Genomic DNA, 13815 nt, shown 5'->3' on the forward strand with positions numbered 1-13815 from the left:
AGATTGTTTAGAAAAGTAGAAGCAAATTGCTTTTTAAATATGAGAAGTGTAACTGTTGCCTTACAAAATTAGTTTCTAGAATTAAAAAATATACTTTGTCTATATATCCTGCATTATGTATTTCTTTCATTCACTGGTGTATCCATTCACTTAATATTCAAACACTTCCCTTCCTGACCACCTACGATGAGCAAGGTACTATGCTAGGCCCTGGGGCTGCCACAGAGAGTCAGGAAGAACCCCCCCACCTTCTAGGGGCTTCTACTGGAGTGGGGAGAAATGGATGTGGTAGAGACAGTACTCACCAAATATTTAAATGCCTTCGTACAGTTCCCAGCCTCGGGGGCCATGTGACTAGTTCTGTCTAGGGAACTGTGACCGGAGTGATGCAGGTCACAACTAAGGCAGCTATGACTGCTCAGCTCTGCCTGCCCCTGCAGCGATGACCTCAGGGGTCAACGCGTGCCAGACAGCACAGCTGTAAGATGGACAGGGCCGCCAGACTGTATTAAATCTTTCATGAGTGAGAGAGAAATCTCTTCTGTGTTAAGCTATTCCCCTCCTTTTTTTTAAAATTGTGGTAAAATGTACATAATGTAAAATTTATCATTTTAACCATTATTAAGCATGCAATTCAGTGGCATTAGTACATTTGCAGTGTATACCCTTGTTTTTAACAGATAACCAGATAGGCTCTCATTTGAAACTTTGTGAATATCCTGTTCACCTACAACTTTTTAGTATCCCACTCTGTGACCTATGGGCCAAATCTGCCACCTCTTTTTGTAATAAAGTTTTTGTTTGTTTCTTAGTTTTTATTTTATTTATTTATTTTTGGCCATGCCGTGTGGCACGCAGGATCTTAGTTCCCTGACCAGGGATTGAACCCATGCCCCCTGTAGTGGAAGCACCGAGTCTTAACCACTGGACCGCCAGGGAAGTCCCTAAATTTTTTTTTTTTTTAATTTAAATTTATTTATTTATTTATTTACTTATTTTCAGCTGTGTTGGGTCTTCGTTTCTGTGCGAGGGCTTTCTCTAGTTGCGGCAAGCGGGGGCCACTCTTCATCGCGGTGCGCGGGCCTCTCACTTATCGCGGCCTCTCGTGTTGCGGAGCACAGGCTCCAGACGCGTAGGCTCAGTAGTTGTGGCTCACGGGCCTAGTCGCTCCGCAGCATGTGGGATCTTCCCAGACCAGGGCTCGAACCCGTGTCCCCTGCATTGGCAGGCAGATTCTCAACCACTGCGCCACCAGGGAAGCCCCCCTAAATTTTTATTTTATATTGGAGTATAGTTGATGAACAATGTTGTGTTAGTTTCAGGTGTACAGCAAAGTGATTCAGTTATACATATACATGTATTTATTCTTTTTCAATTTCTTTTCCCATTTAGGTTATTACTGAATATTGGGCAGTGTTCCCTGTGCTATACATTAGGTCCTTGTTGGTTATCCACTTTAAATATAGCAGTGTGTATATGTCAGTCCCAAACTCCCAATCTATCCCTGCCCGCCAGCCTTACTCCCTGGTAACCATAAGTTTGTTTTCTAAGTCTGTGAGTCTATTTCTGTTTTGTAAATAAGTTCATTTGTGTAATAAAGTTTTATTGGGACACAACCACGCCCATTCATTTATGTATTGTCTATGGCTACTTTCACGCTAAAATGCCAAAGTGAAGTAGTGACAGAGACCATATAACCTGCAACACCTAACATATTTACTCTCTGGCCCTTTATGGAAAAAGTTTGCTGACCCCTGCTTTATGGAACAGGTATTTAAGTTTTTATTTTTATTAAAATAATACATGCACATATTTGAAAAGGAAATAGCACTAAAAGTTTTATTTTTAAAAAGGCAAGCCCTGCTGCACTGTTCTTCACACCAGCACCACTCCTGAGAGATGTTTCGTTCTTTTACTTGTCTTTTCTGGCATTTATAGTTCTAACTAATATCCTCATTCCACTATTTCTTGGTTTAACAATTTTAGACACTAACTATTGACTGACCTAGTATAGGCCACTATCCTACTTTTTAGTGCAAGATTATAAATAAATTTACCATTTCTTAGCTGAAAGGTAATGTTTTATGATCATTTAGTTTTCTGCATTTTCATCATAATGTATGTAAGAAAATTAACAAGAACTTAGCAATAACTAACATTTATTTAGTATTTCATACGTGCCAGGCACTCTTCTGATGTAGTTTTTTTTCTAAGTTGAAGTATAGTTGATTTACAATGTTGTGTTAATTACTGCTGTACAGCAAGGTGATTCAGTTTTATATATATATACACACAGACACAGACACATTCTTTTTTTTATATTCTTTTCCATTATGGTTTATCATAGGATATTGAATGTAGTTCTCTGCTGTACAGTAGGCCCTTGTTGATCCGTTCTGTATATAAAAGCCTACATCTGCTCACCCCAACCTCCCACTCCATCCCTCCCCCAAGCCCCTCCCCCTTGGCAACCACCAGTCTGTTCTCTATATCTGTGATTATGTTTCTGTTTCATAGATAGGTTCATTTGTGTCATATTTTAGATTCTACAGATAAGTGATATCATACGGTATTTATCTTTCTCTTTCTGACTTAATTTCATTTAGTATGATAATCTCTAGTTGCATTAATGCAGTTTTTATGCAGTTTCTCATTTAATCTTTACAGAACCCCTGGGAAATGTAGGTACTATTGTTATCTCCATTTTCTAGATGATGAAACGTCATTTAGAGAGATTATGTAATTTTTCTCTTGGTCAAGACCTCGTGGGTGATGGAGCCAGAAATCACCATTTGGAATGTCAGCTCTTAAACACCGTCTTGGAACACTGCGTGGGGAATCATACTTGTTGACATTCATAGATTTGTGGTCCTACTGTGAGCAAACAATCTGAAGATTTATAGCATGCAGATGTGCTGAGGCCCAACTTTGTTGGATCCGAGGTGGGTGGGGTACTCAGGTAGCGGGTCAGCCAGCTGCAGCTGCTTTTTCTGAGGGTAATTCTCTTTTCTAATAGACTGCACACTTGCGTGGTCTCAGTCTAATGCAGTGGCTCTCAAACTGAAGCTTGTGTCAGAATCATGGGGTGGGCTTGGTCCAGCACTCATTCATGGGCCTCGCCTCTGGTTTTGGATTCAGTGGGTCTGGGGTGGGGCCTGAGAATGTGCATTTGTAACAAGGTCCCAGGCGGTAAAGAAACTGCAGGGACTACTAGTGGTTTAATGCTGTGCTCTTTCTGAACACAGGGTCTTCTGTGCCATCTGGCTCTTCCATTGCGTCATGTCCGTTACACTCCTCCCACCTGCTGGCGTGTTGGCTCCGACAGCAGTTCAGCTACCGTGGCCTGTGTTTCCTCTTCAACCCCACAGAGGTCAGGGTCACGATGCCCATATAGTAGGTGGTCATAAGCTGGTTGTTTGCTCTCCCCTAGCGTGCTTTTGTAATTTTGACTTTTTCCATTACAAACATTGTAATTATAACATACAATACATTCTTATTGTAAAAATCACCTTTAATAGCATCACCACGCTAGCAAAATTTTAGCAGAAAGGTAGAAGCAGACCCTAAAGGATTTTCAGTGGCTTGTTAGGTGATAGCTAAGCACTGAGGAACTTGGCCCTTGACTGGGTCAGTGTTTAAAGTATGCAAGGAAAGTTACTTCGTCTGATTTTTAGTAGAGGCTCTTGCCTTTTACCACTAGCATTCTTTGAGATCATTTTTTTAATCTTCTTTTTATTTAGAGGTCAACCTGAATCAACATGTCTGGGACTGAAGAAGCAATTCTTAGCGGCCGTGACAGCCATCCTGCTGGTGGCAGCTCTGTATTATGCTTTGGTCAGGTACGTGTGTTTTTTTCATACCTGGAAGGAATGAGGTTAAGTGAAAAAGGTATGGGGAAGCCATTGGTAGAGCACCATCATATACATGTAAGCTGTTTTATTGGTTTTTTTTTCATTTAAGTGCATCATTTGGGAGTCTTTGACAAGCTCTGAGGGCATTTTGGAACTTTAGCAGCACTGGGGGTTACATTTAGATTTAAATTTTATTTATTTTTTGGATAGATTATATTTTCATATGCAATAACATTCAAAATGAAACAGACTGTATGTAAAAAGTCTCACTATTTCCTATCACTCTTGCCCACATGTCACCCAGATCTCTTTTTTGGAGGCATCCAAAGTTTCTGGGGTTGTACTCTTTGTGGAGATATTCTGTGCATATAAGGGAGATTCTTGCTTTGTCCCCCCAGATTCTATCTTTGTCTTACCAGAAATCTATTTGTGTGTATTTATTCCATTTAAATAGGGCAAGGGGAAAAGTACTGAGGGGATGAAAATCTAAACAAGTAGGAGTGTATTTCTCTATGTGTAGGATGGGAAATTGTTGAACTAGAGAAGAGGACAAATGGAAGCAAGGCTTCCTGTCATATTTTCTCCTCTCCTACTTCCTTGCCTATATAAATGTCATATAGACTCCGAGGAGAGAAGTTTCAGTTTCCCAGTTCTGGCTCGAGAAAGTTTTGTAGGGATGGTAACATATTAATAACATCTAAGGCAGTGGTTCTCAAAATGTGGTCCAGTGACCCCTGGGGGTCCACAAGACCTTTCAGAGTCTGTGAAATCAAAATTATTTTCATAATAATACTAAAATACTCTGTGCCTTTTTCACTCTCATTCTTTCATGAGTGAGAGTGGAGTTTTCCAGAGACCGTATAATGTGCTGATATCACTGCTCTGGTGGTTATTGGAATGTGTGCCTGCAGAGTTTCTCATTTTTAATTCCTAGTATTGATAGATATAACCCACATAAACAAAAGCTCATAGGATCCTCAGTACTTGTGAAGAGTGTAAAGGGGTCTGGAGACCAAAAAGTTGGAGACTTGCTGATAAGTAATGGTGGAAATGTCAGTTTAATTTTCCCTTTCTGGATTACAGTACCAATACACAGCAGAAGAGTACCAGGCCATCCAGAATGCTCTGAGGCAGAGGCTGGGCCCAGAATACATAAGTAGCCGCATGGCTGGAGGAGGCCAGAAGGTAAGAGAGTTTACATGCCTGAAAAGTGGGCACCCACAATGCCGACTATTTCCATGAACTTGCCAACTCCTTCTCTGGTCCTCATGGGTTCAGAAGGTCTCTCATTCACTGTTAGTGGACGTTTATTTGTGTCTTTGGGCGGGGATGGGTTCCAGCCTTCACTGTCATCTGCAGTGGCCCAAGCATGGCCTGGCCCAAGACACTAGTTCTAACTGGCTCCTCTGGAAGATCTTTGAATTAAGTTCACTGAGAAATTCTCTGGAATGTTTAAGGGTGGTTTTGCCAAAAAAGCTGGTAAGGAATAAATTAAGTAAATTTTGATCCACATTTAAGTATGGCAAGGAATTTTAACAAGCTTTTTTTTCTTCTTTAAATTTTTTTTCCAGGTGTGTTACATCGAGGGTCACAGGGTAATTAATCTGGCCAATGAGATGTTTGGCTACAATGGCTGGGCACACTCTATCACACAACAGAACGTGGGTGAGTATGCTTCCTGGCAGTGGCTGCTGCTTCGTTTCCCTTCCTCGGCATCGGCTGACTTCTGGCAGGAGTGTTTTGTGGGCAGGGACCTAGGGAAGGTGTGCTCCGTCGCCAGCAGGAGGAATGCAGGTGAGGCACAGGGACCAGTATCCTCTTCACCTGGGTCTCTTTCCCACTCCTAGATTTTGTTGACTTTAACAATGGCAAGTTCTCCGTGGGCGTCTGTGCGTTTGTGAGAGTCCAGCTGAAGGTGAGGGTGATGGAGGGGACGTGCTGCCTGCAGGCACTGGGCAGGTGGGAGAGTGAGCAGGTACGGGCGCCTCTGGGCCCAGAGAGGGGGTGGGGTTCTTCACACATCCTCCCTCATGTGCCCCTAAGAGAATTTTGAGGAACTCTGTTCGCTTGCACGTTTTTAAGCTGACTCAGTTTTCACCATATATATAAACAGTTGTAAGGGTGTATTTTTTGGCATGTTGTAAAATTTTACATTCTAAAATAAATCTGTTACATCTTTATAACACGTACCAATGTATTCTAAATACCATAGAGGATTAAATGCTGTCATCCATTTAAAAAAATACATGCGCAAGCTATTTTTCTTTTTCTTTCTTTCTTTCTTTTTAAATATTTATTTATTTATTTGGTTGCACTGGGCCTTAGTTGTGGCGTGCAGGGTCTTTAGCTGCAGCATGCAGGATCTAGTTCCCCAACCAGGGATTGAACCCGGGCCCCCTGCATTGGGAGCACAGAGCCTTAACCACTGGACCACCAGGGAAGTCCCTTTTTTTCTTTTTTTTTGAGCAAGTTATTCTTCGGTCATCAGATATCTTAACGTTGTTTCTTCTTGAACACGTATTTCCATTCCATTTCCCCTCTGGCTTTTATCCTAATATAAGATATATGATTGAAAATCTTTTATTAATAATAACCTTATTATACTTCTCTGTGTGTGTGTGTGTGTGTCTGTGTGTGTGTATGTAAAAGTTTTAGGGGATAAATTTCCAGTGACCTTAAGGCTCTAACTGTTGAGAAATTTCTTCTGGATTGAGTTACTATTGATATTACAGGTGCTATTAATACACAATTTAGTCAGTTGTGTTTATGTTGAAGAGACAACATAACTACATCAAAATATTTATATTTAATAAAATTTTATGGAAAATGCATTTATTGGTAAGATGGATGAGCTGGTTTTTCCTATTCAGTTAGTTTGTACATCCATAGTTAATATTACTTATTCCTAGACTAAACATTTAGCATTAATTCTGTTCTGACTTACTTTTATAAATACTACCGAAAACCTTATTCACATAAACAAACTGAGAATGGAACGAGTTTCGTTATAGTGTCATTCATTTCTTTGACTACTTCTGAGTTATAGATCAGAAATCACAATGCTACCATCAGACATTATACTCAGCTCTCTGTTAGCAAACCGCTTGATCAGGCCCACCTTTACTTTTGGTAGAAGCCGAGAAACAGGTACCACCTGACTTGTGAGAGGATTTGCTATCCAGTCGTTAGAATCTGTTAAATATAATATTTCAAATTTTTGGTTTGGTGCCCCAGAGGTTTTCATAGTGTGGGTAATGTTTCTTAGTAAGATGTGGGGCGGGTCAGGTGTGTGCCTGGTTATGTGACGAGGAAGGAGAATTGTCTTGTGCTTGGAGCACAGGCACGTCTCTAGGCAGATCCGGTCCAGGAAGTAGCCCTGGAAATGGACTCTGGCAACTCCGCCTGTGTTCCAGGCCCTGGGCTCTGTCCAACCAGTCTGAACACTGATGCTTGAGTTAGAGGAGAGCTCTGCAGCGAGGGACGGGACTGCAGCTCCTCACGTTGGACCCTGAACTCCTTTTCTGCCCCCAGGATGGTTCGTATCATGAGGACGTGGGCTATGGTGTTAGCGAGGGCCTCAAGTCCAAAGCCTTGTCTTTGGAGAAGGCGAGGAAGGAGGCAGTGACCGACGGGCTGAAGCGAGCACTGAGGTAGGCAGATCCTGTTCTTCTCAGTTCTGGGTAATAACACCCACGTGGTTCAAAAGTCGAAATAACATAAGTCTTCCTCCCACCCTTGGCCCTGTGCGGCCTGTTTTCCTGCTCTCTTCTGTCTTTCCCCAGTGCTTCTTTATGCTGAGGGCCCACTTTTTGGGGAATAAGTGGTAGAATCCTGTGTTCTCTGTTCTGTACTTGACCTTGCCTTTCCCCACCCCTCTCATCAGCAGTGTGTCTTGGAGACCTTTCCACACGAGCACATAGATTGTTTCCTCATTCTCTTTAATACACCTACACAGTTCTTCATTATGTATATGTAACATAGTTAACTTAGTTTCATAGAGCAGGGTTTTTAACCTTTTTTTGGGTCATAGATGCCTTTGAGAATTGAATTACCAGAAAAAATACATGTAAAACATGCACTAAAAATTTGCAATACCACAACCCGTGGGGGAATCTGGATATCCCAAGTAAAGAACTTTGGTCACGGAGGCCTGTGCCCCTGAAGTGTGCGTGCTCACTATTACTGGGGAACTGGAGCAGTCCTTGGGGAACAGTCTCTGCTGTGGAAGTTGCGTCCCATGTTGGGAGGTGTAGCTAGTGGGGTTTTGTGGGTGCTTGCCCAGTCTTCCTGTGCTCACTGCCTGTCCTGAGGGCAGGGGGTTGTGACTGTTGTGCTCAGTGCTGTATTCTCAGAACCTAATGCAGATGCGTAATGAACGTCTTTGAATGCTTATCAGCGTCCGTTTCCTCTGCTGTGTTGAGAAGCAGCTTGTACAAAGGTTGTAGCTCTGTTCTCTGATATTTACATATAACGTTCTCAACCCCGTTCCCCTTTTTTTTCTTACCCTTAGAAGTTTCGGGAATGCACTTGGGAATTGTATTCTGGACAAAGACTATCTGAGGTCACTAAACAAGCTTCCACACCAGGTATGTCAGAAGTGGGGGAATGGGATGTGTGGAGTAAAGGTGGAACTGATGATGCTCTTGTGTCATGAGTGAGTATTTGGTGATGGAGAGAGAAAAAGTGAAGACTTGGCTATTTAGAGTGTCTGGGATGTGTATTTCAGACGTCTTTGAACATAAGAGCCAGCAGGAACCAATTACCTTAATGTACCGATGAGGAAATTGAAGCCTGGAGCATTTGTGTTACTTGTCTCTTATGTAGAGAGAACCGTGCTTGGCAGTGGTCTGTGAGACAGAAGGAGCACGGACCCCTCGCAGCACCACTGCCATTTCTTACAAACACTCAGAGCCTCACCTGTTCAACCTTCCTGCTCTTCCTTAGCTCGGGTGTCTTTAAGGTTTAGATCTCCCTTGTTTCTGTAGTTGCCTGTCATGTGATCTGCACATTTGCCTTCGGAGAATGGGGTCTGGAGCATAGCATGACCTGGGCCAGTCAGGCTCCGGAGCGTTCCTGCTGCCTGGTGGAGCGCGGCTTCGTCTGTGGTTCTTTGGGTCCTGGCAGTGCTGCCACCCTGGGCAGCCTTCCCTCTCTGGTACTTAAGGGGTTCTTTTTCTTGTGCTGCCCCTAATAGAGGTGTGTGTCAATTGGCAGCTGTCAAAACTCCATTTCTTTCCTTTTTCTAAATCCTTTTTACATATTATTGGATTAAGTTTGGTAATATTTTGTTAAGGATTTCTGCACCTATATTTATGAGGGATATTGTAGTTTTTTCTTTTTTTAAAACATGGTGGTAAAAAACTCGTAACATGAAATTTACCATTTTAACCATTGTTAAGTGTACAGTTCAATAGTGAAACACATCTCCAGAACTTACAACATGGAAACCTCTGTACCCATAAAACAACTCCCCTTTTACCCCTTCCTTCAGCCCCTGGCAACCACCATTCTAGTTTCTGTTTCTATGAATTTGACTATTTTAAATACCTCATATAAATGCAATCTTAACAGTTTATGTCTTTCTGTAGCTGGCTTATGTTACTTAGGATAATGTCCTCAAGGTTCATCTATGTTTTAGCATGTGTCAGAATTTCCTTCCTTTCTAAGGCTGAGTAATATTCCACTGTATGTATATATCACATTTTCTCTGTCCCTTCTTCCATCAATGGATATTTGGGTTGCTTCCATCTCTTGGCTATTGTGAATACTGCTGTAACGACCATGGATGTGTAAATACCTCCTGAGGACTCTGTTTTCAGTTATTTTGGATATATATCCAGCAGTCGGGTTGCTGGATCGTTTGGTTTTTTTAAAAACTTTTTTGAGGAACTTCCATACTGTTTTCTATGATGGCTGCACTATTTTGCAACTCAGCCAACAGTGCACAAGGGTTCTGATTTCTCCACATCCTTACCAACATGGTTATTTTCTGTTTTTTTGATAGTAGCCATCCTAATGGGTGTGATTTGAATTTCTCTGATGATTAGTGATGTTGAACATCTTTTCATGTGCTTATTGCCCATTTGTGTATCATCTTTGGAGAAATGTCTACTCAGGTTCTTTGCCCATTTTTTAATTGGGCTATTTGATTTAATTGTTGTCAAGTTGTAGGAGTTCTTTATATATTCTGGCTATTAACTCCTTATCAGAGATATGATTGCAAAGTTTTATTCCCATTCCATAGCTTGCCTTTTAAGTTTGATACAGCTCCATTTGTATATTTTTGCTTTTTTTGTTGCCTGTATTTTGGTGTCATATCCAAGAAATCATTACCAAATTCAATGTCATGAAATTTTTCCCCTGTGTTTTCTTCTTTGAGTTTTATAGTTTTGGGTCTTATATTTAGGTATTTAATCTATCTTGAATTTATTTTTGTATATGATGTAAGATACAGGTCTAACTTCATTCTTCTGTGTGTGGACATTCAGTTTTTCCAACATCATTTGTTGAAGAGACTCCTTTCCCCATTGTGTAGTCTTGGCACGCTTGCCGAAGATCATTTGGTCAAAAATGAGGATTTATCTCTGGGCTTTCTGTATTATTACATTGACCTATGTGCCTGTCTTTATGGCAGTATCATACTGTTTTGAGTATTGAAGCTTTGTAATATGTTTGGAAATCAGGAGGTCCTCCAATTTTGTTCTTTTTTTTTTTTTTTCAAAATTATTTTTGCTATTTGAGGTCCCTTGAGATTCTTTATAAATTGTATGAATTTTTTTATTTATGCAAAAAATGCCATTGGAATTTTGATAGGGATTACACTGAATCTGTAGATCACTTTGGTAGTATGCATATCTTAACAATATTAAGTCTCCCAGTTCATGAAGATGGGAAGTCTTTCCATCTATTTGTGCCATCTTTAATTTCTTTCAGCAATGTTTCATAGTTTTCAGTGTACAAGTCTTTCACCTTGGTTAGGTTTATTCCTAAGTATTTTATTCTTTTTGATGCTATTGTAAATGGAATTGTTGTCTTAATTTTTTGATTGTTCATTATTAGTGTATAGAGACACAACTGTTATTTATATGGATTTTGTATCCTGAAACTTTGCTGATTTGTTTATTAATTCTAACAGTTTTTTTTGTTGCGTCTTTAGGGTTTTCTACATAGAAGATCAAGTAATCTGCAACCAGAGATAATTTTACTTCTTCCTTTCCAATTTGGATTCCTTTTATTTCTTTTCCTTGCCTAATTGCTCTGGCCAGGACTTCCAGTATGTTGAGAAGTAGTGAGAGTGGGTATCCTTGCCTTGTTCCTGATCTTCCAGGAAAAGCTTTCAGTCTTCACCATTGAGTATGATGTTAACTGTAGGCTTTTAATATATGGCCTTTATTATGTTGAGGTTGTTTCCTTCTATTCCTAATTTGTTGAATGTTTTTATCATGAAAAAATATTGAATCTTGTCAGACATTTTTTTTTTTTTTTTTGCATCAGTTTAGACGAGCAGGTGGTTTTGTTCATGGATCACATTGATTGATTTGTGGATGTCGAACCATCTTTGCATTTCAGGAATAAATCTCACTTGGTCATGGTGTATAATACTTTTAATGTGCTGTTAAATTTGGTGAGCCGGTATTTCATTGAGGATTTTTGCATCAGTATTCATCAGGGATATTGGCCTATAGTTTTCTTGCAGTGTCTTTTTTTCCACCCTCCTCTTATAGTGTTTTTGTCTGGCTTTGGTATCAGAATAATGCTGCCCTCATAGAATGAACTTGGAAGTGTTCCCTCCTCTTCAGTTTTTTGGAAGGGTTTGACGGTTGGTGTTAATTCTTTAAATGGTTGGTAGAATTTTCCAGTGAAGCCACTTAGTCCTGGGCTTTTGTTGTTGTTGTTGTTAGGTTTTTGTTTACTAATACACTCTTCTACTAGTTACTGGTCTGTTTCTGTTTCTTCATGATTCAGTCTTGGTAGGTTGTGTGTTTTAGGAATGTATCCATTTCTTCTAGGCTATCTGATTTGTTGGTGTACAATTGTTCATAGTATTCTCATAATCTTTTTTATTTCAGTGGCATCGATTGCAATGTCCCTTCTTTCACTTCTGATTTTAGTTATTGAGTCTTCTTTTTTTCTTAATCTAGCTAAGGGTTTGTCAATTTTGTTGATCTTTTCAAAAAACTAACTCAGTTTTGTTGATTTTTTTTTCCTATTGTATTTCTGTTCTCTGTTTCATGTATCTCTGCCCTAAGCTTTATTTCCTATCTTCTCCTAGCTTGTGTCAGCTAGAAACTTCCCTGTTAATATTGCTTTTGCTGCAAACTGTAAGTTTTGGTATGCTGTGTTTTCATTTTCATTTGTCTCAAGATATTTTCTAATTTCTCTTGTGATTTATTTGACCCATTGGTTGTCTTAAGAAAATACTAATTTCCACGTTTGTGAATTTTCCATTTTTCCTTCTGCAGTTGATTTCCAGTTTCATTCCATTGTGATCAGCAAAGATTTTTTTTTGTATAATTTCTGTCTTCTTCGATTTAAGACTTGTTTTGTAGCCTAACATGTGGTCTCTCCTGGAGAATGTTCCATTTGTATTTGAGGGGAATGTATATTCTGCTGTTGTTGGGTGGAATATTCTCTATATGTCTTAGGTCCATATGGTCTGTAGTGTTCAAATCTTCTGTTTCCTTATTGACCTTCTGTTTGGTTCTGTCCGTTACTGAAAGCAGGGTATTGAAGTCTTCTACTATTATTGTCTTGCTGTGTATTTCTCCTTTCAATTCTGTCAAAGTTTGCTTTATATATTTAGGAGCTCTGATGTTTGGTATATAAGTATATATAATTGTTATAGCTTCACAGTTAATTGACCCTTTTATTATTATAGAATGTCCTCTTTTGTCTCTTGTAACAGTTTTTGACTTAAAGTCTATTTTTTCTTATATTAGTATAGCCTCCCCTGCTCCCTTTTGGTTACCATTTACATGGAATATCTTTTTCCATCCTTTCACCTTCAGCCTGTGTATGTCTTTAGATCTGAAGTGAGTCTAATGTAGGAAGTATGTAGTTGTATCTTGTTTTTTGAATCCATCCAGCCAATCTCTGGCTTTTGGTTGGGGAGTTTGATCCATTTACATTTATTATTGATAGGGAAAGGCTTAGTATTGTCATTTTGTTAATCGTTTTCTGTATGTCCTGTAGCTTAGCTTTTTTTTTTTGTCCCTTCTTTCCTCTCTTACTGCTGTCCTTTGTGTTGTGTTGATTTTTTGGTAGTAACATGATTTGATTCCCTTCTTGTTTACTTTTGTGTATATCCTATAGATATTTTCTTCGTGGCTACCATCGCAATTATATAAAACATTTTAAAGTTATAACATTCTATTTTAAACTGATAACTTGAATTGCATACAAAAACTCTAGTCCTTTACAACCCCACTTTATGTTATCGATGTTACAGATTACATCTTCATATTATTGTATGTCCACTAACATAGATTTATAGTTATAAAAGTTTTAATGGTTTTTACATTTAATATCTGTATTCATTATATAAGTTTAATGGTTTTTTTCATTTAAATTCCATGTACCAAAATCATAGTGATACAGGTTACTGCTTTTGTCCATGTATTTACCTTTACTGGAGGACTTTTTATTGTCATGTTGCTGCCTGGCATCCTTTTGTTTCAGTTCGAAGGACTCCCTTTAGCATTTGTTGTAGAGCAAGTCTAGTGGTAATGAACTCCCTCTGCTTTTGTTTATTTGAAAAAAATCTTAGTTTCTCCATTTTTGAAGGATACTTTTGCTGGATACACTATTCTTCGCTAAGTTTTTCCTTTCAGGACTTTGAATATATCATCCCACTCCATTTTGGCCTGTAAGAGTTCTGCTGAGAAATCTGATAATCTTAGGCAGGCACTCCAGTATGTGATGATTTGCTTTTCTCTTGCTGTCTTCAAGATTTCTCTGTCTTCGA

At 39.4% G+C, this 13815-nt stretch overlaps 1 protein-coding gene across 14 annotated transcripts in view; it reads left to right on the forward strand.

Annotated features, from left to right (window-relative positions):
- The window catches only part of RAD52 (RAD52 homolog, DNA repair protein), a 76351-nt gene that overhangs the window by 52904 nt on the left and 9632 nt on the right, over positions 1–13815 (forward strand). For 7 of the 14 annotated variants that reach the window (XM_059935041.1, XM_059935046.1, XM_059935045.1 and 4 more), the window contains exons 2-8: positions 3246–3370; positions 3741–3839; positions 4935–5036; positions 5423–5516; positions 5699–5826; positions 7383–7501; positions 8362–8437. In XM_059935041.1, the coding sequence (XP_059791024.1) occupies positions 3759–3839; positions 4935–5036; positions 5423–5516; positions 5699–5826; positions 7383–7501; positions 8362–8437 (600 nt within the window). In that variant the 5' untranslated portion in view covers positions 3246–3370; positions 3741–3758. Of the gene's footprint in view, positions 1–2711; positions 2943–3245; positions 3394–3740; positions 3840–4934; positions 5037–5422; positions 5517–5698; positions 5827–7382; positions 7502–8361; positions 8438–13815 lie in introns of all 14 variants that reach the window. The other 7 variants (XM_059935048.1, XM_059935047.1, XM_059935049.1 and 4 more) reach the window with 5 other exon arrangements.

This window comes from Balaenoptera ricei, chromosome 10 (assembly GCF_028023285.1).
Source record: "Balaenoptera ricei isolate mBalRic1 chromosome 10, mBalRic1.hap2, whole genome shotgun sequence".
In the NCBI taxonomy this organism is placed as follows: Eukaryota; Metazoa; Chordata; class Mammalia; order Artiodactyla; family Balaenopteridae; genus Balaenoptera; species Balaenoptera ricei.